Genomic DNA, 24328 nt, shown 5'->3' with positions numbered 1-24328 from the left:
GCCGCCCAGAGTGGCTGGGGAAACTCAGCCAGATGGGCGGGGTATAAATAATAAATTATTATTATTATTATTATTATTATTATTATTATTATCTGTCCTGTTTTCCTTTGGTGGTATGAGTCTTGCAGGTGGTCTACTTAGTTTGATAGCAATTCCAGGCATTGGGTGAGTGGTGAATAGCATATTGCAGCTCACCTTGCTTTGCAGGGCCTGCTCTCAAAGAAATGCAAAAGATCTCTGGCTGTGCATTTGTTCTTTATATAGTTGTAATCTTTGCGGTGACCCTGTGCATCACATCCTTGTTGCAGATTGAGGGGTGGGGTGGGCAGGAATCAGGCTTTCCTAAGGCCCCCTTGAGGGTATATGGCAAAGGCAAGAATCAAATCGCTACCCTGCACCTTACCTCCTTTCTACTGTGGGGACTGAGCACAGAAAGATTGGCTGCATTCTTCCTACCTATAACATTCACTTGTGAGCGAGCATTGTTCAGCTCAGTGGGACTTACTTCCATGCCAACATGCTCAGGGCTGGGCTGTGTGTGTTTGTAGATGAGGCCGTGCATGAAATCTTCATTGCCAGAATCTAAACACAGGATCATCTTGAAATTCCAGTCCCCTTTCTAATTCTAGACTGTGGGAAGTCTCACTCCATATTCCCCCCCCTTTTTGGTTTTTCATTTTTATAACAATATTTTTTATTGATTTTCATTAAATAATGCACAAAAGGAGCTATAGATACATTGAGTTTCCCCTTTTCTCCAAACTTCTTCCCTCCCTCCCACAGAACAGCTCACTCCATATCCTTGAAAGAGGACGATCTGAACCATATTTGTTGTCCTTGCTTTCAATTTCATAAGATAGTCAGGTTATTAAAGATTTACAGTGTAGATCCAGAAAGATGTTTGGGTATATATGGTGGGATTTATATTATTATTAAACAAACAAACAAAAACTAGTGCATGTATACAATGCTTTACAGAGGAGGAGAGGATCTGTTCTTACCACTTAGGTCCTCCAGTTGACAGGGGTAGAACAAACTCTTGCCCATGGACCCATTGTTTGGTATCATAGCTCCACTAGCTTGGACAAAAAGAAAGATGATTTAGGATGGAAGCTTCAGTGTATCCTTCTGGGGCTGGGTTTCCCAAACTTGGGTATCCAGATGTTTCTGGACTACAACTCCCATCATCCTTAGCTAGCAGGACTAGTGTTCAGGTATTGTGGGAATTGTAGTCCAAAAGCAGCTGGAAACCCAAGTTTGGAAAACCCTGTTGTAAGGCATGGGTGGGGAATCTTTCTCAGCCCAATGGATGAATTCTTGTTTCAGCAACCTTACGGACAACATGTGCCAGTGGTGGCCAGAGTCAGAGGCAAAAAGTATGTGGAGCAACAAATGACGAATTTACTTTTGTACAGTAGGTTAGACAAGCGGATTGGCAAGGCAGCTACAGCAATGGCTGAGATAATGTCGTGCTAAAGACCAATACCAAGATGAAGGTCTTGTGTGTTGAGCACACTGCTTTATGGAACTTAACACTGGGCAGGAGCAACACCTCATTGCCTTCCGTATGTTCAGTGTCAGGAAGATTTTGGGCATCACATGGCAGGACAGTGCCTCAAATAAAGATGTGCTCTTCAAAGCCCACATTCTTAGCATGTTTACACTTCTGTCTCAGCGACATCTACACTGGCTTGGTCATGTATGCTGAGTGTTAGATAGCAGGATCCCGAAGGTTGTCCTTTACAGGGAGGTGGCTTCAGGCACCAAACTATTGGCAGACCAATTCTGTGTTATAAAGATGTCTGCAGACATGACATGAAGGCTGGCAACATTAGCCCCACAGTGTGGGAATCCCTTGCAGATGACCACAGTGCCTGGAGACCGTCATTGATGCATCCACAGCAGTGATCAGAGGAGAAATGACTGCTGCGAGGAGCGCAAAGAGAAGAAACACCGTAATGTATCTGTAACAGTGAAACCAGACGCCTTTGTCTTCCCCCGGCTGCAATGAAACATGTTTCTACCATATTGGTCTCTACAACCACAGCAGGTGCTGAAACTCTCCAATGGTTTGACCCCGATGGTGCACTCTTCTGTTGTCTCTCAAGACAGATGAATGGCAACAACAACAACAACAACAACACACACACACACACACACACACACACACACACATTGTCTTTTACCCTGGAATGCAAGAAACATGATCAGAGTTCCAGGACACATTCCAGGCAGCCAAAGCACTCATGAAAAGTGTGATTCATGGTCAGTGAGGGTTACGGCCTGTGTTAAAGGTAAAAAGGTAAAGGACCCCTGGGCGGTTAAGTCCAGTCAAAGGCGACTATGGGGTTGTGGCGCTCATCTTGCTATCAGGCCGAAGGAGCTGGTGTTTGTCCACGGACAGCTTTCTGGGTCATGTGGCCAGCATGAATAAACAGCTTCTGGCGCAACGGGACACCGCAACGGAAACCAGAGTGCACAGAGTTTACCTTCCCACCACAACAGTGCCTGTTTATCTACTTGCACTGTGTGCTTTCGAACTGCTAGGTTGGCAGGAGCTGGGGCAGAGCAATGGGAGCTCACTCCATCACGGCGATTCGAACCACCAACCTTCCAGTCGGCAAGCCCAAGAGGCTCAGTGGTTTAGACCACAGCACTCCCCACGTCCCGGGGAGATGCATTGTGGCTAGGGAAGCATGTGTCTTGGAAAAGATCCCAAGAGAGGCATGGAGAGCTGCATTTATCCCCCAAACCTGAGGTTCCCCACGTCTGCTCCACAGCAACCAATTGGCATTCCCCTGTTTCATCCAGTTCTACCAGAACTCCATCCTTTTAATTCCTTTTGCTCTATTCATTGGCTGTGGAGGAGCAGCCTGGAGTGCTGGGAGTGCAAACACTGCCCTGGGTCACTGTGTCATCTCCTCACACTGATTGTGGAGCAGCTCAGGCTCGAAGCCTGAATCTCTGGGCTGGCCAGAGCCATTGGACTCAGATAGGGAACGACTCCAGGAGTTATTCTGCCAATAACTGAACTCATTTACTTTTCACATTTAGATTACTGTCTCACCTAGTTGTAGTGGGAGGCTCTCAGAGGCACTCTGAATTTTATTGCTTCACGTGTTTTAGAGCTCAAATCTGGCATCGAAAAACAATTTTGGAGCGAAACCTGCAGGTTCTGGGGTTGAACACACTAGAGCTTTGGCTCACATTAATCCACATACCTGCAATTGTTTGTTCTCTGAGGGTCATTGGCCCTTGATAGGGGAAAAAAGTGTCCTACTCCTGATCTATACAACAGAAGAAGGGCAGATAATCAAGGCAGAAACGGACAAGGGATGGATGTGCAATTTTAGCAGTTATTGCATTTACAATTTAAGGTTGATTTACCCTGAACTATGCTTTGCTCCTCAGAGATCTTATCTTGCATTAGGCTGACATATATTCTTGAATCAAATAGTGTATTTGAGTCAGTTAATAACAGAATTTATTTTGGATACATCGTTTTATCTAACATGCATAATTAATTCTTCTGCGCATGATTTGCTCTGTTTTTAAAACAATATTTTTTTAACCCCTGCAGGGACTGCATGAAAATGGGTGAAGTGGATGGCAAAAAGATTGGCTGCACGGTCAGCTTGCTGGTGCGTATCTCTTTCTTTTGAGAGATCGTAACTATGTCACTTTAAGGATCCGAATGTTTAGATAAGGAGCGTGTTTTTAATAGCTTACTTTCCAAACTGGGATTTAAAAGTATGCTTTCCACTGCATAATTAATGAATTCAAAACCTATTACAGAATCATGAAGTATTCATGTTGCATTTGAATATATATTGATAAGCCTGCAAAAATATAGTCGTCCAGTTTGGTTTGGGTTGTGGGTGGGTGTCTCTAATTATATGAGCCGGCAGGTGGGAAAGAAGCAAGAGAAGTGGGAGTCCTCTGAGCACATATGCTACTTTGCTGGCAGTGAGGAAAAGAAGCAGGGATACTTCTTCCAACATCCTTGCTTCTTCTTATTCAGGACAGAAGCCTTTCTGGTTTTTACAATTGATAGGGAATTCTGTAACTTTTTCCACCTGTTTCGGGAAGCTTTTAATGTTTGATGTATTATAGTATTTTAATATTCTTTTGGAAGCTGCCCAGAGTGGCTAGGGAAGCCCAGCCAGATGGGCGGGGTATAAATAAATTATTATTATTATTATTATTATTATTATTATTATTATTATTATTATTATTATTATTATTATTATTATCTACAGGTGAAATAATATTTTTCAAAGGGTGATTTTCTCTCTGAGAAATGTGTGATAGAGTGGGAGATATTCCCCCCCCCCCTTTTTATTTTCTGCATGATTTAGGGGAACTATATTATTTCAAGGTTAGTTGGATGACTATTTTATTTGATTGGATGTATGGATGTACAGTGGTACCTCGGGTTACAGACGCTTCAGGTTACAGACTCCACTAACCCAGAAATAGTGCTTCAGGTTAAGAACTTTGCTTCAGGATGAGAACAGAAATCGTGCTCCGGCGGCGCAGCAGCAGCAGGAGGCCCCATTAGCTAAAGTGGTGCTTCAGGTTAAGAACAGCTTCAGGTTAAGTACGGACCTCCGGAACGAATTAAGTACTTAACCCGAGGTACCACTGTAATTGTAAGATTTTCGCCCAACCATTAATCCCATGGGACCACAGAGTGGCTTATGATAATAAAGCACATTTGCATCCTAGCCTTCCTCAGAGGGCACCAGGTCAAAGGATGTGGTCGTTGTCTCCTCTGTTAATATTTTTGTCTCACCAAAAGCGCCAATAATAGTGGGGGCTAACAGATATAAAAACATTTTTCTACTTAATGCAGATTTCTACTGCCCCTTGTAATCTTCCCAGGGGTGGAGGAAGGGGGTGCGGTGGGGGCGGACCTACCCGGGAGTCTTTGCTGAGGGGGTGGCATTTGGCGCGCCACCCACCTGCGACTCCCAAGCCTACCCTGAGCCAGCGGCATTTGCCCCTTCCCCCCATTTTGACAGCTGGGGGAGGTTTCAGAGTCACGGGTGGGCGGTGCGCCGAATATTCGCCATTGGCGGCTCGCTCTGCCCCCGGCTGCAGGGCACTTGCACCCGAATGGCTATCCCGCTCCTAGGAGGGCACCCTCTGTGCCCAGCCCCCCTCAGGAGTGTGCCCGCCCTGGGCAGCGCAGGAATATGCACTGCCGGTGAATCTGCTAGTGCCTTGGAACTATGCAGGGCAGCTTATAATGATTTAAAATCATAATGCCATAAAATATGATTAAAAACACCACAATAAAGTACATTGAATTCAAGGCATTAAAATGCATTGAAAATAAACTAAAGGCAGAAACCACAGAAATAAAATGGCATTTACCGCGGATGCTTAGCAGGCAAAAGCCTGCCCTGTAACAATATTTTTACCAATCGGCACAGAGCAAGAGACGAGACTCTTTGTGCTTCGTAAAGTCAAGCCTTCCACAATACTGGGTGCACCCCTGGAAATGTGCTATCTCTCCTTGCATATACACTTACCTGAGTGAACTCAATGAGGCTTACTTCTGAGTAGACCTGTGTGATTGCTCCTCCATTAATTTATTTATTTCCTCAAACTTACACACTGCTTAGCTGTAAAAAAACCACCACACACACCTTAAAGTGGTTTACAAAAAGATAAAGCAATAAAATCAAGAAAAATTCAAAACATTCAAAAATTAAAATACTAAAAGAGATTCAAATTGCCTCAACTTTCTAAGCACAGTTAATATAACAAATGTCAGCAATACCATATCAGCCCGTACCACGTGCACATTTCAACCTGCTAAAAGTTCCATGAAAATGGGCTGCAAACCATTTGTCCACCAATGGTGGACCAGTAAACTTTGGAGCTGAGTGGGGATTTTTTTTGTCTGAGGTTCCAAATCCAGACCTACCACTGCTGCTTTACCAATTGCGGAAATAGATGGTGGCCCCTTCCAGTCTCCAAGTCATTATTTGCATCCTAATGTCCACAGAAATACATATCTTTCATCCAAAAGGAATTTCTTTGCCATGAGTACAGGAGCTGGAGTAAAGGAACTCAGTGGAGACTGTTACTGAGAAGCCCGAACTTTTGCCTTTTATATGAAGAGCCAAATAGGCTCTTAACCATTTTCTTAACAGCAAGAGCTTGTCAGGTTAAGAAAAGTGTCACCTTGGTGACACTTTAATTGCAAGTTGTTGTTTCTTTTTTATTTATCCATGGGCTCAGGCTGCTCTATTCTTTTCATCTCCCTGCCTCAAAAACCATCAATGTGGACTATATTTTACCATTCACAAAACTTAATGAAAATGTCTCCACATGCCTCAGATTAGATTCCCCTGATGTGCATGTAGGCGTGGCTTTACAATCCAGCAAATCCCTTTTGAATACACCTGTGGTATTGCACTTTACCACAGTCCTTGACCTCTGCAGTTCTGCTTCACTCAAACATGGTGCTGCGTAGCTTCTTCCCACCAATGCTGCTTTCGATGCTTTGCATTGCTGTTTGTGTCTGACGTAGATCCTATGTGAAAGGGAAATTTCTGTTAATATCACCAGATGGAGTGATAAGTCATTGATCTTTCAAAGCATTCAGTTTGGGGAGGAAGGATGAAAGAATCCGTCTTTTGAATGACTACAGAGACAAATAGCATTTAAATAACTAGGATGGCCATATGCAAATTGCCAAAAAGGAAATGTATCATTGCAAAAGAGGACACACATTTGCATGAAATTTGCAAATGCTTATTTATAGATAAGTCTTCAAATAGAGGCCTAGCAGTGCACATGAGCACTCTATTCAACACATTTAGACCCATACTACATCCCCCTTCCCTTTCCTCTAGGCAAGGTGGTCCATGAAGAGTTTGCTATGGGATTTTCATATGTTATGATTTTGCCCAGACTAGCGCTATTGACTACTGTGTCTACAAAGAAAACAACTGCATTCTCTGTAATGGGATTGGACTAAATGAGTTGAGGTGCTGTGCTTTGATTCTTGCAGAGTTAGAACTAGCTGTGTCTAACATATACCATCTCTGAGAAAATATGCTTGTTTTTCTGTGAAGGCTGATTCATACATGCAAGTCTTTGATCCAGTTTATACATCACATTAAACCACAGCTAAAAACAAACTCTGGCTTGTTTTCTGATTGTGTTGACAGGAGCAGGGAAGAAGTGGAACAATACCTTTTTAGCAATGTGTACCAGCACCCTGCACGTTCACATTAAAATATTGGTACTGTTTATTTGCCTACTGTAGAGGAATATTCATGTAAAAGCAAACTGACTGTACAAAATCTGAGAAACCCATGACCCTATTTGAACAAATCCCTATGCAAGAAGTGGATATTCCTGGTTTGGGAGTGTATCCTTTCCACAACGCAGACAAGGCACATTTGCCTATTTTTGTTTTCTTCCAAACGTTCTTGTCTGGATATAACAATTAGGTATAAATTCCAATATACATATGACCCACTTGGGACAGCTATGTGATTTGAGCCTACTATGTATGCTGCTTACAGCCTCAAGGAACCATTATTTTTTCTAATCCTTGAAAATCCAGTGTGTCCAAAGGTAGCACAAACTCATTCAAACCAGACCCATACAGATTTTGCATTCCAACTTAGCTGAGACTCAGATGCCGTTTTAAACTATCTGTATTCAAAATGGCTTCATCTCCAGATTAGGTGTTTAATATTGTTTCCCTGAACACCTCTTTTCCTGATGGGTATCTGATTGTTAAAATGTATGCACATTTGTTAAATACAAAAACTATACAAATACATTTATTTTAAAACGTAAACTCCATCACCCTAGCTTCATTGATTTCTCACAGTGACTAAGAACGCAATATAAAGAGTAGAAGAAGAAAAAAGCAAGTATCAGTTTGAAATTCACAGATAATTGTTTAAAATGTAATGCCCCCCGTGAAATATTTTGTCACAGATTAGGAATAGTGAATCATAATTAAGTTTTTTCCATTTTCAAGGTTGGAGCACTAGCGATGACTAAATGAACTATCTTTATCTTTCTCAGTCTCTCTATTTACAACATTGTACTAATATCAATGTGTAATGAGGTACCAATTGGCAGTTATGCTGGCATTGTATGTAATAAAAAGCAGCAGGGATATGTATAGCAGATGTCCCACACTATGGATAACAGAAGCTAGATTTTACCCAGTGCACAGAGGTAAACAAACCCGTGGAAAATAATTACCTATAAGAATCAATGCAGATTTCTGAAAACATACCGTACATTTTGCAGCATCATTGCACCCCATTCCCAACTCCTTACTCATATGTTTTAATTTATTTTGTTACCAATATAACCTATCACACATTTTCATCTTTTTTTACATTTTCCTCTTTTTTTAAAGTAACACCTTTTTTTGTTTTAAAAGACTAAAATGACTGCTTGAGATTCATCACAACATTTCACAAAAACGCTTTTCTGATTCCAAAGCTTTTCTCGTATCTGATAAGGAATGGTTTTCAAGAGAGAGAGAAAGATCAGGGATAGGATAAAAGGCATAGATAATGTTGCTACCTTGTTTTTTATAACTATTTTGCATTGCAATGTGTTTTTATTCCAGAATTTTTACAAGACAGAATTGAATAAGGAGGAGATGTATATTCGATATATACATAAACTGTATGATCTGCACCTTAAAGCACAAAACTTCACAGGTAAACAATTCACCAAATAATCCTGGTAACAGTATATGTTTTGAGACATGGATGCAGATTAGTGGAATAAATAGGTGCAGGAATTCCTTCTGTGTCTCAAGCTGGCATCTGTGTTTTCTGGAAAACGCTGGATATAGCATGGCAGAGTCGTGGACGCCTGCATGGGAACTGATCTTATCTTCTCAGATATGCCTTCAAGTTGGTGGTATCTCCAAAGCTCTTTGGATTTCAATCCCTAGTTTGGTTGCAAAATATGGTTTGACTGCAGAGGTAATAGCAGGAGCAAGCCCCCAAAATATTATGCTTGAGGCAGAGCAACAAATTGTGCCTGCTCTTCCTGCATGCAAGTTGAGGTACTTTGTATACAAGGTCAGTTAACTTGTGTGTGGGGGGGGGGGAGACCACAAGCACCTCCACCCTCCCTGGCAGTAAAAAAATATAATATTAAATAGCTCAACAATTCTCTTCCTTTTTATGATATCCAAAGCCAGTTGCCTAGGGTGGCCTCCTCAATGGATGGGCCTGCCTTGAGTAAGAAAAACCTTTGGTTTGCTCAGGACCAAACGGGAGGGAACTCTTGGCACCTTCCAACTCTAGTGTGAAGCATTGAAAATCTTGCATCTGAACACCTAAGGCACCAACCTGTAACATAAAAAGCTAACAGGACCATTAAGGCCTGTGTAATAGGAGCCTCTCTTTAGGTGAGACATGTAATCACTTGTACCTGTACTGCAGCAGGTCCTCATTTGGAAAGTGAGTAACCTTTTCCTGGCAGACTTACTTGCCAGGTCTTCCTTTGCTTTAAAAAAAATGGAAATGGAGTAGAAATGATCCCACTTCAGGCTTTGTTTATCAGCATCCCTTGATTTTGAGAACATGCTCCCTGGAATCAAAGTGATTTACTTTTACCATTAAGCGTACCATCCCTGTACATTTCCAGGCACTATTCAGAGTGTTGGTGCTGACCTTTAAAGCCCTCAATGGCCTTGGTCCAGTATACCTGAAGGAGCGTCACCACCCCCATCGTCCAGCCCGGACGATTCCCTCACTGCAAGAAGTGAGGTTACAGGGAACCAGACAGAGGGCCTTCTCGGTAGTGGCACTCGCCCTGTGGAGGCCCTCTCTTCAGATGTCAAGGCAATAAGCAACTATTTAACTCTTTAAATACATCTGAAGGCAGCCCTGTATCGGGAAGTTTAAAATGTTTGATGCTGTATTGTTTTTAATATTGGAAGCTGCCCAGAGTGGCTGGGGAAACTCAGCCAGATGGGCTGGGTGTGTGTGTGTGTGTGTGTGTGTGTATATATATATATATAATAATAATAAATAAATAAATAAATAATTCAAGATTATTAGTGATCTTTGTTGGAGAGAAATGATGTAATTGGAATCCATAGAATCTACTAATTTTGCATGATTGTATCTGTTTTCTCTCTCTCCCCTGGCCAGTGTTACGTGCCAATAATTCTTGGCAAAGCCCACTCCTTTTTAATGTCAAGTTTAAATCTTCCCTCGAACAGCTGGCAGCCAATGCTGCTCCTTGGTGACAATTGCAAATTGGGTTGCTAAGCATCCTGGATGTGTTTTCAAGAGACTATGTCTGCAGCTGATGCTTAAACAGCGGCAGGGCTTGATACATTTAACCTAGAGTGTGCTGGTGTGCTCCCTTCTGAGAACTGATATTTATCTATTTGCATTCTTTATTTCTTATAAACTTTCTGACCTTCTACCAAGAGAACATTGCTTTTCACAGAGTGATTTCCTCCGGTTAGGTTTCCTTGGGATTTATTTTCCTGTATGGGGATTTGTATAACTGTCAGTTGTTTCTTTAGTATGAGTAATATTCAAAACAGAAATCTGGTGGGTTGAGAAATCTGCTGATCTGCATATCAGTGTGTGGCCTGCAGTCCCTTGAAGAGTCAGGTGGAGTATATACAAGTATATACAAGTATATACTCCAGACTGTTGGGTATCAGGGGCAGTTGTGTTTTTTGCTTTTTTCCAGTGGTGGCTTCTTATCTGTGGAACTCTATCTCCCTGGAAACCCATGTAGCTACAGCATTATTGATTTTTTAAAAAAACAAACTCCCATGACATTTTTATTTCAACCTGGGTTTTATAGGTAGATCTGCTATGGATTAATTGGTACTACTAATTTTTAATGGTTCCCCCCCCCCCAAATTGAATGATTTCATCTACTATTGTTATCATTTTGAATTTTTGCATATTGCCATGAAAGAGAAATGGTTCTCTGAAAGATAGTTTATCTTGCATAACATGCTTGTTACATCATAGCAAACGAGAGGCTTGCAGATTTCTTTTTTCATTTTTAGTATGCATGCCAGAGACTGTATGGGAGATTGCTGTGGCATCTCTTCAGTGCCCATGCATGTGTATGTCTCTGTATCTATATATAGCTCTAAATACAAAACAGTTAATTAATTGGTACCGTTGAGTTTATCAATATTATTCTCCGGAGGTTCCAAGATAGGGCAGTCTTGAATGATCAAGTATGTCCTCAGATAACAAGGCAGCACGGTTGTCAAGAAAATGACACCACATGGGAAGTCCACATGCAACCACAGATGAGGGTACCTAGCTGTTGGACGTCTCTCTGAGAAATGCAAACTGTTGGTAGCTCCTGGCTACCTGCCCAGACATTCCAGGTGTTTGGGCCTCTCATCAAGAAGAACCTACTGATTAACACGGACAATGTGTTAAAAGCTTGCAAGATCAACATCTCTGCAAAGGGGTAGCCCACAAGATCTTCATGTGGGCAGAACAGCACCTGGTATATTTGAAAGTGGCGCATAGAAAATGCAACTGTGGGCTTGTTCAGTCCAGCAATCAGCGAGCAAGATGGAGGGAAAGCTTTATCCAGATCTATTCTAGTGAATCTGCAGCAGATTTGAGGATACACACTCACACCCCGCCAGTTGATCTGTGTGCCTCAAAGGTGAATCAGGCACCTTGGTTCTATTTATACTTCCGTTGTCCACCAGCCTTTGGCATGGATGCCCTAAGCAGGCTGACCCATGAAACCGTTATATATATTTCCTCCAGTGTGTCTGTTTTCCAGGCAAGAGCTGAAATTATCAGTTCTGCTTGCCTGTGCCATTTGTCATGAAAATATGCACCCACTAAATTTTCTTCCTGTTTACTTCAAACACCCAACAGAGGCTGCATACACACTCTTGCTGTATGATGAGCTGTTGGAATGGTCGGAACGGCCGCTGAGAGAGTTTCTGAACTATCCCATGCAGACTGAGTGGCAGCGCAAAGAATACCTTCATCTCACTATCATCCAGAACTTTGACAGGGGAAAAGTAAGTGGGTTTTTTGGTGGTGGTGTTTTCTGTTTGTTTTCTTATTAAACCAAACTGATTCTTAATCATGGTTTGCAGTCAATATATTTTGCACTGTTGATTTATTATATAGCACTTTTCTATACAACGTGAGTTGTCCTTTAAAAAAAAAATTCTCATATGAAATCTGAGGTTGGCCATTGCTATGCCTCTTAAAGGGACGCGGGTGGCGCTGTGGGTAAATCCTCAGCACCTAGGACTTGCCGATCGTCAGGTCGGCGGTTCGAATCCCCGTGGCGGGGTGCGCTCCCGTTGCTCGGTCCCAGCGCCTAACAACCTAGCAGTTTGAAAGCAGCCCCGGGTGCAAGTAGATAAATAGGAACCGCTTACTAGCAGGAAGGTAAACGGCGTTTCCATGTGCTGCGCTGGCTCGCCAGATGCAGCTTGTCACGCTGGCCACGTGACCCGGAAGTGTCTTCGGACAGCGCTGGCCCCCGGCCTCTTAAGTGAGATGGGCGCGCAGCCCTAGAGTAGGACATGACTGGCCCGTATGGGCAGGGGTACCTTTACCTTTACCTTTACCTATGCCTCTTAAATGCCTTTTCTGGAATTATTTAAGCAGGGGCCCAGTGGTTTCATCCTGCATTAAGGAGACTGCATTGAACAAGGAATTGGGCTAGCTGACATCCACCATCCTTTCCAGTGTTACAATTCTACGAGAATTAATCAATTCTATAGAACATTTCAGCACACACCTAGTTTTTAATATCATTTAAGTGATGCAACCATATGCTTAAACTGACTGTTTTTTAAATATTTATATTTTATTGAAGTGATTTCAATTAAAAGAAATAATTTGATATAGAAAAAAAGGAACGGTGAGGGGGAGAAAGCATACATATTTTTATTATTGTGTGTGTTTTTATTATTGTATTATTATTATTATTGTGTATGTGTATGCAATATATGATGTTCCCATACATTTTTATATAAATTGGTATGGTGTAATTATCCAGATACTCATGCAAATGTTAATAGCTTACTACATTTTGTATAAAGTCCATACAGTGGTATCTCGGTTTAAGAACAGCCCTGTTTACGAGCTATTCGGTTTATGAACTCCGCAAAACCGGAAGTTGTGTCCCGGTTTGTGAACTTTACCTCGGTCTAAGAACGGAATCCAAATGGTGGAAGGTCCCGGCAGCAGGAGGCCTCACTAGGGAAAGTGCGCCTCAGTTTAAGAACGGTTTCGGTTTAAGAACGGACTTCTGGAATGGATTAAGTTCATAAACCGAGGTACCACTGTATATATTATCCTATTTATCGAAGCAGAGTCTGCGCCTGTAAGCAGTCCATTCATAGCTTGCTTAAACCGACTGTTCGCACATTAGCAAGCATCTTGACCAGTTTGCCTAGCTGAAAACTGGTACAGGTTTAAACTTTGTGTATTCCCCAGGGCATGGATAGATTTTTGAATATATATTTGATTTAATGACCATATTTCGATTGGATATCTAGTTTTTGTTGTATTATTTTCAAAGGAGAGCAATGCTGCAGGTTCCAAATGGCCATGAAGCCTTGGGGAGTTTGTTTCTTGATGAGCACATCCCATGTGCTATCAAGATGGCTACTAGCTATGATGGCTGTGCCTTGCCTCAACTGTAGGAGGCAGTAATACTTCTGAATACCAGTTGCTGGAATCCACAGGCGGGGCGAGGGCTCTTGCAGTTGGTCCTTTACCTTTCTCTGCCCGATCTGGCCACAGTGATCCATGCGATGGTCACCTCCAGGCTTGATTACTGTAATTCGCTCTATGCAGGGATGCCCTTTAAGCTGACTCAGAAACTCCAGCGAGTGAAGAATGCCGCGACGAGGCTCCTTACGGGGTCCTTGCCGTGGGACCACATTCACCCAGTTCTTTACCAGCTGCACTGGCTCCCAGTGGAGTACTGGGTCAGGTTTAAGGCGCTGGTTTTGACCTTTAAAGCCCTTCACGGCCTAGGACCCTCGTACCAAGGGACCGCCTCTCCTGGTATGCCCCACAGAGGACCTTAAGGTCCATAAATAACAACGCTTTGGAAGTCCTGAGCCCCAAGGAGGTTAGATTGGCCTCAACCAGGGCCACAGCCTTTTTAGCTCTGGCCCTGGCCTGGTGGAACGCTCTGTCTCAAGAGACTAGGGCCCTGTGGGATTTGACATCTTTCTACAGGGCTTGCAAGACAGAGCTGTTCTGCCTGGCCTTTGGGCTGGACTCATTCTAACCCCCCCCCCTTTTTTTAATAGAACCCCTTATATGGAATTTTGTATATAAATTTTCCCTTGGCTCTTTTTGCTGGCCCATGTAGGACCAGCATGGATAGATGGCCCCGGTGAATATTTGACGTTTTCTCCCCTTCTGGCTTTGATCTATAGGCTACTACTAAAACGAGGCTGCAATTTAAGCTGCATTTTAAACTGTATTCTAACTTATATTTTAATCAACTGTTTGTTGGGGGGGTTTCTTGGGGTTTTTTATGTTTTTACTGTATTTATATTCGGTGTTAGCCACCCTGAGCCTGGTCTTGGCCGGGGAGGGCGGGGTATAAATTAAAACAATATTATTATATTATATATTATTGCACTTTCCCATAGGCATCTGACTGGCCATTGTGACAGCATGATGCTCAACTTGAGTGGCCATGGTTTGTTTGGAGAGAAGCCTTGGTTCACACATTGCTCTGGCTTGTTTCCTTCCTGGCACAGCAACCAGGAGTAGGATAGGAGAAAAGCAGTTTTGTGAGTTAAACCATAGTTTATTTTAAGCTATGGTTTAACGTAGTGCGTGAACCAAGCCATTGGCTGAATAGTAACGTGCTCACAGTTCTCTCCCACAACTAGAACTGGCAGTAATTGCGGAACGCAAGTTTAACAGACCTAGATTTTAAGTTACAGATAGGTAGCCGTGTTGGTCTGCCATAGTCAAAATAAAAAAATTCCTTCCTGTAGCACCTTGAAGACCAACTAAGTTAGCTCTTGGTCATTCACGTCATTGGCATGAACTTCAAGAAGTTCCTGTTCTACGAACGGTGCTGTGGAATTGATTCTTGACTGCTGCTGTCATGTGACCAGACACTTCTTTTGCCATGCATTTTGATACATGGCAGACGTACAGGGATGATTCAGGTTCATTTTGTACGACAAGTGCTCTCAGTACCTATGAGTGCAGCTCACCTATCCCAAAAAGGAAGAAGCTTTATAATACCATATTGTCAGTTCTCATAAGCAGCTGTTTTCTGCCTGTTGGTTAATGTTCTCTGAAAGCGCCGGTTAATGCTAGATTGTACTGCCAACTGGGACACTTGAAACTCTGTTTGAAACAACTAAAAAGCATTTAAGAGCCTTCTCTTTGCCGAACATTCCTTTTTTCTTGCTTGTCTACAGTGCTGGGAGAATGGCATTATCTTATGCAGGAAGATCGCGGAGCAGTATGAAAGCTATTACGACTACAGAAACCTCAGCAAGATGCGGGTAATGGAGATAGATGTATTTGGCCATTAAGAATCAGTATAAAACTGGCTTTTGTTTAGTCAGCAAGGCAGCAATTTAATTTTTCCCATTGAAACTTTAATGCTGAAACTGTGAGGCTCATGTTTTGTTTTGTTTTGTTTTTACTTAATCTTTTTTTACAACCTATCAATCCCTGTTCTAGAGGGCTGTACCTCGAAAGAGCGAATAAATGGAAAAGCTACATTTGTTATTCTAACATACATGTTTGCTTGGGTCAGATTGTTGCAAAAAAGGAAAGCAGAGACCCTCACACTTCTATGTTATTTTATAGCCATTTACAAATGGTTCAAATGCTCTTTTGTTTTTGTGAATGCTGTGCAATTGCAGTGTAGTTCCTGTACTATATTGAGACTGCAATCCTATATATACTTCTAAACTCAAAGGGACTTATTTCGCCGTAGACTTAGAGTAGTACTACTAACCATTTCTATACATTAATTAACTTCATATGGGAAGCCAAACAATAGTCGCTATGCTAGTTGTGTATAAATAACATGTGGCAATGCATTTTTTCTCCCATTTCTACTAAAATCAACATTTTCAACAGCAGATTGATCAACAGACCTATTCCATATCACGCAGGGTGGGAGAGTAAAAAATGCTACTGGCCGTGCCCAAACTCTTAACTAACTCACCATATTTTTCACTCTATAAGACGCACTTTCCCCCTCCTAAAAAGTAAGGGGAAATGTGTGTGCGTCCTATGGAGCGAATGCAGGCTTTGCGGGCTATCCCAGAAGCCAGAACAGCGAGAGGGTGCGCTGCGCAGCTCTCCCTCTAGCTGTTCTATCTTCTGGCATCGCACGGCTATCCCTGGCTTTTGCGGGAGGTGGGGGAAGGGACAGAGCACGTGGCTCTGTCCCTTCCCCCACCTCCCAGAAAAGCCAGGGATAGCCACACTCCCTTTAAAGAGCGCACGGCTCTTGCAGGAGGTCGGGGGAAAGCCAAGAGGCTTGCTTTCGCTGAAGCCAGGAGAGCAAGTGGGATCGGTGCGCACCGATCCCGCTTGCTCACCAGGCTTCAGGGAAACCCCCACAAAGCCTCCTGAGCGAAGAGCGCTCCCTCTTCGCTCAGAAGGCTTCTTATTTCTTGTTTTCCTCCCCTAAATACTAGGTGCGTCTTATAGAGCGGAAAATACGGTACTTAAAAATCCTGGCAAGAGAACACATGAATCAGGCCAATTCAAGCCAAGAAACATTGTGCCAGATTGAGGCAGGATTCTACTTTGCATTTGCCAAGCACCATCGACTTCAATACTGGTCTCTATTTCTACTCTAATTTATTTTTTAAACCGCAGTACAATGCTGCCTTCCACATTGATTATATTTAGACTGATGAATCTCTGAACACTAAACCACAATCGTTAAGTAACACTTTCGTTAATTCTACAAACACTGTGCTACCCCTCAGGTTCAATTTGTCCTCCTGTCTATACAAATTCAGTTGTATATTGAGCAAATGCAGATAAGCACAAGTTGAAAGATACATTCAAGTATCTTTATGTGGGCTGGGGAACTCTCGTTTACCTTGCTTGCATTTTAGCTATTGATATTGCTTATCTGATTTGTTTATTTTCAATCTGATCTGACTCAGGTGATGGAAGCTTCTTTGTATGATAAAATTATGGATCAACAACGTTTGGAGCCAGAGTTTTTCCGAGTTGGATTCTATGGGAAAAAGTTTCCCTTTTTCTTACGAGTGAGTATATAATGTATCTACTTACGTTGCACTAAGGCCTACATTAATGACTCAGCTAGCCCAAAACCTTTTGCCACCTGAAGCAGAACACTAAATAATGCCCTTTCCTCTCCCAGCTATAAGGTCACCCACACCCACACCCAGCTATAAGGCCATTGTGCTTCACCATAAATTCCTGATTTCATCAATACCACTAATTCCCACTGCTTAGCAGCTTGGGAAACTACCTTATAGAGCAGTGTTTCCCAACCTTGGGCCTCCAGCTGTTTTCGAACTACAATTCCCATCATCCCTGACCACTGGTCTTGCTAGCTGAGGATTATGGGAGTTGTAGTCCAAAAACAGCTGGAGGCCCAAGGTTGGGAAATGCTGTTATAGAGAGTCAGACCATTGGTCCACCTACCTCAGTATTGCCAATGGTGACATGGCATTAGCTCTCCGAAGGCTACCAGGAGATGCTGGGGACTGAATCTGGGACCTTTTGCATGGAAAACAGATGCTCTAGCACTGAGCTAGAGCCCTTCCCCCAAACATATAGGGATTACAGGCTTACAACAGCTCAGACTATCTGGGAGCTTGAAGGTGTGTGACAGGGTCAGCTGCGATTCATGAAGCCTCCCCATTTTAAATGAATAGGAGAGAAATACTCCCCTGTGGTCATTCAGGTCATTGGCATGAACTTCAAGAAGTTCCAACAACCTTTTGTTTCACTGAGGCTATGCCTTCCCTCCATTTTTTCCTCTTTGATTCTGATGTACAGCTTTTATGAGGGGAAAGTGAGCATGCAATCGTCATCCCACCTACCGTATTTTTTGCACCACAACACTCACTTTTTTCCTCCTAAAAAGTAAGGGGAAATGTCTGTGCGTGTTATGGAGGGAATGCCTACGGGTGGCATGCCTACGGATTTTCCTTCTCTAAAAACTACTTGCGTGTTATGGTCGGGTGCGTGTTATAGAGCGAAAAATACGGTGCCTACTTTATGTAGGCTGCTCTCTCAGTTCTCTCACCATATCACATATGAAAGTTGGGGGTCCCCACATTGCTGGGTGAGTGCAATGGAATATGCAGACAGACAGACAGACAGACAGACAAACACCCACCCACACACTTACTAAAAGTAACATGACACATCATATTCTCTTAGGCGTTGTCTTAGAAGTCATTTGATTTTGTTGCAGTGTTTGCCTTCTGTAGTTCCATTAGTCAGTTCATAAACAACAACAGAGGTATTAAATAATTTGAGTTACTTGGGACGGTAAGCCTGTTAGAAGCTCAGATGTGACTAAAGAAGCATAATCCTGCATCCAGATTGCTAATGGGGCTCAGATGGTTGGAAATCATAACACCAGTTCTGGCATGACTGCACTGCCTTTCAGTACATTTCTGGGCACAGTTGAAAGTGCTGGGTTTGTCCTATGAAGCCTTCCACGGCTCAAGGCCTCATTACTATCCAGAATGTCTCTCTCTAGATGAACCTGCCTTTACCCTCAGGTCATCATCAGAGGCCCTCCTCTCAGTGGCCCCTGCGGCAAAAGTACAGAGGGTGGCGACAGGAGAAAGGAACTTGTCAGTAATGGTCCACCAGCTGTGAACTTCTCTCTCTAGGATAGCCTGTCTGGTGCAAACATGGTCATCTTTTTGGTCCCGTGCCAAGACTTTGCTTTACTCCCAGGCATTTGATGGTTGATGCTTTTTCCGCTGCTGAAATTTCATTGTTACTCTTTAGCTGGTTGTCTTAATGTTGGAGCATAGTGTAAGTAGGCTAGAAACTGGAGATTTTAATGTTTGGATATTTGTGCACAATCAATAATTTTGTGTCTTATTGTACGTGTTTTCCTATGCTCTGTTTTACTGATGTAAGTTGCCTCGAGACCCTTGAGGTATATGAGGCAGTGGACTAATGAAAGAAGAAGAATAGTGATAAAGAGAACAATAGTAATAATCTTGCAGAGTGATTACATCTGCAGCAATTTACAGGGCCTCTCAAACACAAACGTTTAGATCAATGCCAATTTCTGAATCCTTTTGTAAACCATTCCAGGAATACAAGGTTTACTCGAGGTGTGGTATTTTTATCTCCTTCAAGGAATCTTTTCGGCTCCCATAGCAACGTGAAGTGGTTCGATTGTAAATAATAAGAATTCTACGCGGTCCATGCTCCTATAGTTGTCAAGTTGGTAATTGTTTGTGTCTGGTGGTTTTCAAGATAATTGTATCATCAAATCCTAGAAAACCACCATAAAGATGTATGGGGAAAAACCCAGTGAGTGAATTGCTTTGCTACAAGAAAAAATATATATATAAAAGGAAGTGCCAAAGGCATATATTATTTACAACACACTGAACGTAGGGAAATTATGTCGTACATAGAATTAGTGAGGTTCTTGTGCAAGTGGAGCATTACTGATCTGAGATACAGGGAACTGGAGCGGAAAGAGATCTTTTAGTATCAGTAGCACAACTATTGAGCCATTCATGAGCCTTCCAGATCCTGGCACCAGCGGAGGCTGCTGATCTGGCACAGTGGCTAGGAAGTCATTAGAAAAGGCTGTTGCCAGTGAGTGGCAACTGAAGGAAAAGACTCTTAACAGCAGAGTTATGGGTCCATGGTAGAAGCAAGGGGATTGCTGAATTTAGCACTGCAGATGCACAGCCACTGACTACCTAGGAAAACCCATTGTGGACTTAGCACCGTGTAGATACGTCCATCTCCTGCCTTTGGTGCCTCCACTGCTGCCCCATATGTTGTGCCTTCAAAGACATGGGGAGCTTCCCCCCGTAACTTCAGATCACTGCTCAGTAGTGGTGACCTCTTCCTATCCTTAAAACCCAATGCACTGTCTTACTGTCAAGGAGATGAGTAACTATATAACCTTTAGAAGACATCTGAAGGCAGCCTGCTATAGGGAAGCTTTTTGTGTCTTATTTTGTTTTTATATATGTCGGAAGCTGCCCAGAGTGGCTGGTGCAACCCAGTCAGACGGGTGGAGTAAAAATAGTTGTTGCTGTTGCTCCTGTTGTTTACTTTGTGCAGTTTGTGAGGGGCTTCTTTTGCACTTTGAGTAAAGGCCCTGATAAAGAAAAATAAGATACATTTCCCATAAGGGATATACAACTGGTCTGGCTTGCCTTTATAGTTTAGAAACATGAACAGCAGTCTACAATGAAAACGAGATAAAATATCCACGGTGCTCTAAGAGGTTATTTTTAGTCTTGAAAACTAACCCAGATGCATTCCTATCTTCTTACCGCTCTTTCTCGAGGGGTTTGCAGTACCTACAAAACAGAAGTTTCTTTGTTTTGCTTCATTTCGATGGTAAAGAGATGGAAAACAATTGAAAAGAGGAAAAGCAAGTTAGGCTTGGAAGGAGTTCGAAAATCAAGGCACTCTTGAGAAATAAGCTGCAAATGCACTGAGATCATTCCAAGAACAAGAGTCCTCTTAGGAATATATGGAGCTGCCATATACCGAGTTAGCCCATTGGTCAGAATTGACTATACTGACCTGCAGCAGCTGTCCAGGATTTCAGACATGGAACATTCCCTGCCCTACCTGGAGTTGCTGGGAGTTGAACCCTGGGACGTTCTGCATGCAAAACAGATGCGTTGCCAGTGAGCTACATCCCTTCCCCAGTTCTACAGCACCGCTGGATATTTTCATCTTTATAGCTTGTTGCCGGTTTTTATGCTTTCTTTTGCAAAATTATGTGTTTGGAAATAAGATCACTCTCTTCTTAAAACCATCTTTATTTTTAAGAACTGTTCTCTTATGCAACGATCACGAAGAATATCACATGGTGCAAAAGGTGTGATTACATGTAATAACCAAAACTAGACACACAGTCTGACAAAAAAGGAATGGAATAAGGGGAATTACAAAGCTTCTTGACTATGACAGTGAAAATGCTTTCAGTGTTTTTTTATTTCTAATTTGGATTGGGGGCGGGATGGGGAGGACACACCTTTGTGAATTATCGTACTGGCTAATGGTAGCCTCTTTTTTGTTGTTGCTGTTTTCGTGTAACTTACTTTGCTTTTATTCCTCCCAGAACAAAGAATTTGTTTGCCGAGGGCATGACTATGAGCGTTTGGAGGCTTTTCAACAGCGGATGCTGAACGAGTTTCCACATGCCATTGCTATGCAACATGCCAATCAACCCGATGAAACCATCTTTCAAGCAGAAGCACAGTGTATCCACTCGGTTGACAGTACAGTATGCCTGCCTTAATGCACACAGTTTCACCTGTAGCATGGTTGAAATGAATGAAATTCCTCCAAAAGCCCACTTCAGCAGTGCCGGTGCAAAGGATGGCTTTTTCTTCTTTTTCTGACAAAAGTATGGAAATAATGAAATCACATATACTAGCAGTTAGATCACCTGTTCATTATTAGCATGCATTCTCCACGCCCCCCAGTGTAATCAAAGGAAAACCACTGTTAGCATTGGTGAAGCTGAAATGAACATTTTTTCTTTTAGTTATGATGACCATATTGCTAAGACAGAGCAAGACAGAGAAACAAGAGAGAGGTATTTAGGAGAGCAAAACTAAGGGGGCAGCCCTCCCATAGCCTGATGGGACCAAACATGCTCAGTGGCTGCATAATTATATTTTGGGGAAGGGGAATGGAATAGCATATCCTGAAAGAAGTTGGGTCTGGTTGACTGAGACGCTGGAGAGAAGCACTCCACATGGCACCATTTTGTTGTCCCAGTTGTGGTGTTATATTTAAAAATCCATGATGCCGCTGTTTGTGGACCCTATCTAAGCTTTTGCAAACTAGAATACTCACAGCTATGAATATCTGTTTTTTCATTATGTTGCTTGTGCACTAGACTGCAAAGAATCGCGGGATTCCTATAATTCTTTATTAACAGGAAGTCACACTTGATTCCACTGATATCATTATCCATTTCATGAATCTGGGTGGAGTTTTAAACAAAAACCATGGGAATTATATTTCCTGTGCTTCCTGGTGACCACAAAACACTAGGGCTCATTGCAAATGTTTCCATTGTGAGCATTCTCCACTGTCATTAAGTAAATTTTGAAATGGAAAGTGGGTGACGGCTTGCGGTGGAAGCTTCTGATGTCATAATAAGGGCTCAACGTTTATATTTTGTTTTCAAATGGCAAATACGTATTGTTTGTACAAACCTTTGTTTGTACAATAGAGTCCTCCCTTCTTGTGAAAAGGGTCATCTGTTTAGCGTTGCTGGTTGGAAAGTTGGCTTTGACCTTAACACGTTACACATAGACCTGCAAATTTATGCCGTGACACCAATTCCAGAAAGCCAGGAAGTGCTGCAAAGAGAAGGCATTCCAGATAACATCAAAAGTTTTTATAAAGTGAATCACATCTGGCGATTCCGATATGATAGGCCATTCCACAAAGGGACCAAAGACAAGGACAATGAATTCAAGGTATGAGGTTTCCTCAGTTCTGATTGATTTTAATTGGTTGGGCATGCTCAGATTGTTTTTACTTCCTACCGCCTTTCTGGAATGAAGCGTTGGCCCCAATTCTCATGGTGCTACATAGGCCATTTAATTCATACTCTGCCCACGTACTTCCAGAGTACATACCACAGATATGAGGCTAAACAAATATCAGAAAGAATGGTTTGTACTGTGCAGCAATTGTCACCAGATAATTAATCCTGCTGTTCTGGAAGGCAGTGAGGCCTGGAGATTTACGTCTAATTGACATAGCTGCAAAAGAGAGAATAACCTATTTAGAAACTCTGGAAAAGTTTCAAAATATTTGGCAGGGATTCCTTGAGCTATTTCAAGTTTATCAAAACTGTTAGTTTATTGGAAAATGTACAACAATTGATTTCATCTTTGTATGGCTGGGGTTCCATTTGTTTTATTTCCTCCTTCTGCTCTTTCCTCTTTTTCTTTCTTTTCATTTTGGTCTGTGGATCTCTGGTTGTTATTATTATCCAATTTTCCCTGAAATTTGATGTTCCATTTGGCAGGGATGGGTTGGCTATTAGGAGAAAAGCAGTGGTGGAGGGACAAGGATGACTCGTAGGTTGATTGTGGATGAAAGAAAAACTTATAGTTGTAGGCTTTTCTGAAATTAGTGTTTATGGACATCTTGCATGTGGCTTTTGAAAACCCCAACAGCTGCCTTTTGAAATGCCCCCTATGTGTGTGTGTATGTGTTCAAATTCAAAGCCTCCTTGGTATACAGAACTTTTTTCTCCCTGCACTGTATCCGGTGTGAGATTTTTCACGCATAAATATAAGCTTCCCATTATATTTTTTGGTTTGCATCAATTACTGATGTGAAGCCGAGGATAACTTTCTATAAACTGCTTTGAGGGTTCTTTTTTGTTTACTGTTTATAGTCAAACAATATATAAAATTTTATGAAATAAATAAATGCAGCCCAGATAACATTGGCTGAATATTTTCTCTTCCTACATACTTCTGGGGGGGGGGGGAACTATTAGCAATTTATTTTTGCATTTATATTCTAACTTTTCTCCAAGGAGCTTGAGGTGGTATATAAGGCTGCACACTTCAGCTCCATGTTAATCCTGTGAGGAAGGTTAGACTAAGAGTTGGTGACTGGCCTAAGATCACCCAGTCAGCTTCCTGGCCAAATGAGGATTTTGACTTCTGACCAATTTCCAGGGCTGAGTGGGGATTGAACCCCTGTTTTCCCAGGCTCTAGTTCAATACTCTTCACATTCTCCTCCTCTTAGTATAAGAAGCAAGAGCCTTGTTTTATACCCCTTTCCTATACCATGTCTCAGCAAAGCTCCTGTCACAATATTTGCCTAGATAAACTTGAAAAGAGCCATGCACATTCTTCCATTTGTCTTATGGTTGGACCTAAATTGTAGAGGATTTTTGGGTGTTAGTTTCTATACATATGTCGGCTGACCTGTGGATGGGAAACTAATATGGCGTGAAGTGGCAACAAATTCAGTAAAAGGAGACCCACCCCTGAATGGGATTAGTGCTGCTAATGGAAGCAGTCTGATTAATAAGAGAAAAACCCAATCCCCTGGCTAGCGGTGACAGAGTTTAATGGAGTCACTGATGTAA

General features: G+C 42.3%; 1 protein-coding gene across 5 annotated transcripts in view; it reads left to right on the top strand.

Moving 5' to 3' along the window:
* DOCK4 (dedicator of cytokinesis 4) overlaps positions 1 to 24328 on the top strand; it is a 262514-nt gene that overhangs the window by 217315 nt on the left and 20871 nt on the right. For all 5 annotated transcript variants that reach the window (XM_081211364.1, XM_081211362.1, XM_081211361.1 and 2 more), the window contains 7 exons: positions 3581 to 3641; positions 8621 to 8714; positions 11892 to 12040; positions 15440 to 15526; positions 17159 to 17263; positions 21316 to 21457; positions 22524 to 22690. In XM_081211364.1, coding sequence (XP_081067490.1) covers positions 3581 to 3641; positions 8621 to 8714; positions 11892 to 12040; positions 15440 to 15526; positions 17159 to 17263; positions 21316 to 21457; positions 22524 to 22690 — 805 coding nt within the window. The remainder of the gene's footprint in view (positions 1 to 3580; positions 3642 to 8620; positions 8715 to 11891; positions 12041 to 15439; positions 15527 to 17158; positions 17264 to 21315; positions 21458 to 22523; positions 22691 to 24328) is intronic.

The sequence above is a fragment of the Podarcis bocagei genome (assembly GCF_964188305.1).
Source record: "Podarcis bocagei genome assembly, chromosome: 10".
In the NCBI taxonomy this organism is placed as follows: Eukaryota; Metazoa; Chordata; class Lepidosauria; order Squamata; family Lacertidae; genus Podarcis; species Podarcis bocagei.
The sequence above is the reverse complement of the archived record's forward strand: the minus strand, read 5'-3'. Positions and strand labels throughout refer to the sequence as shown.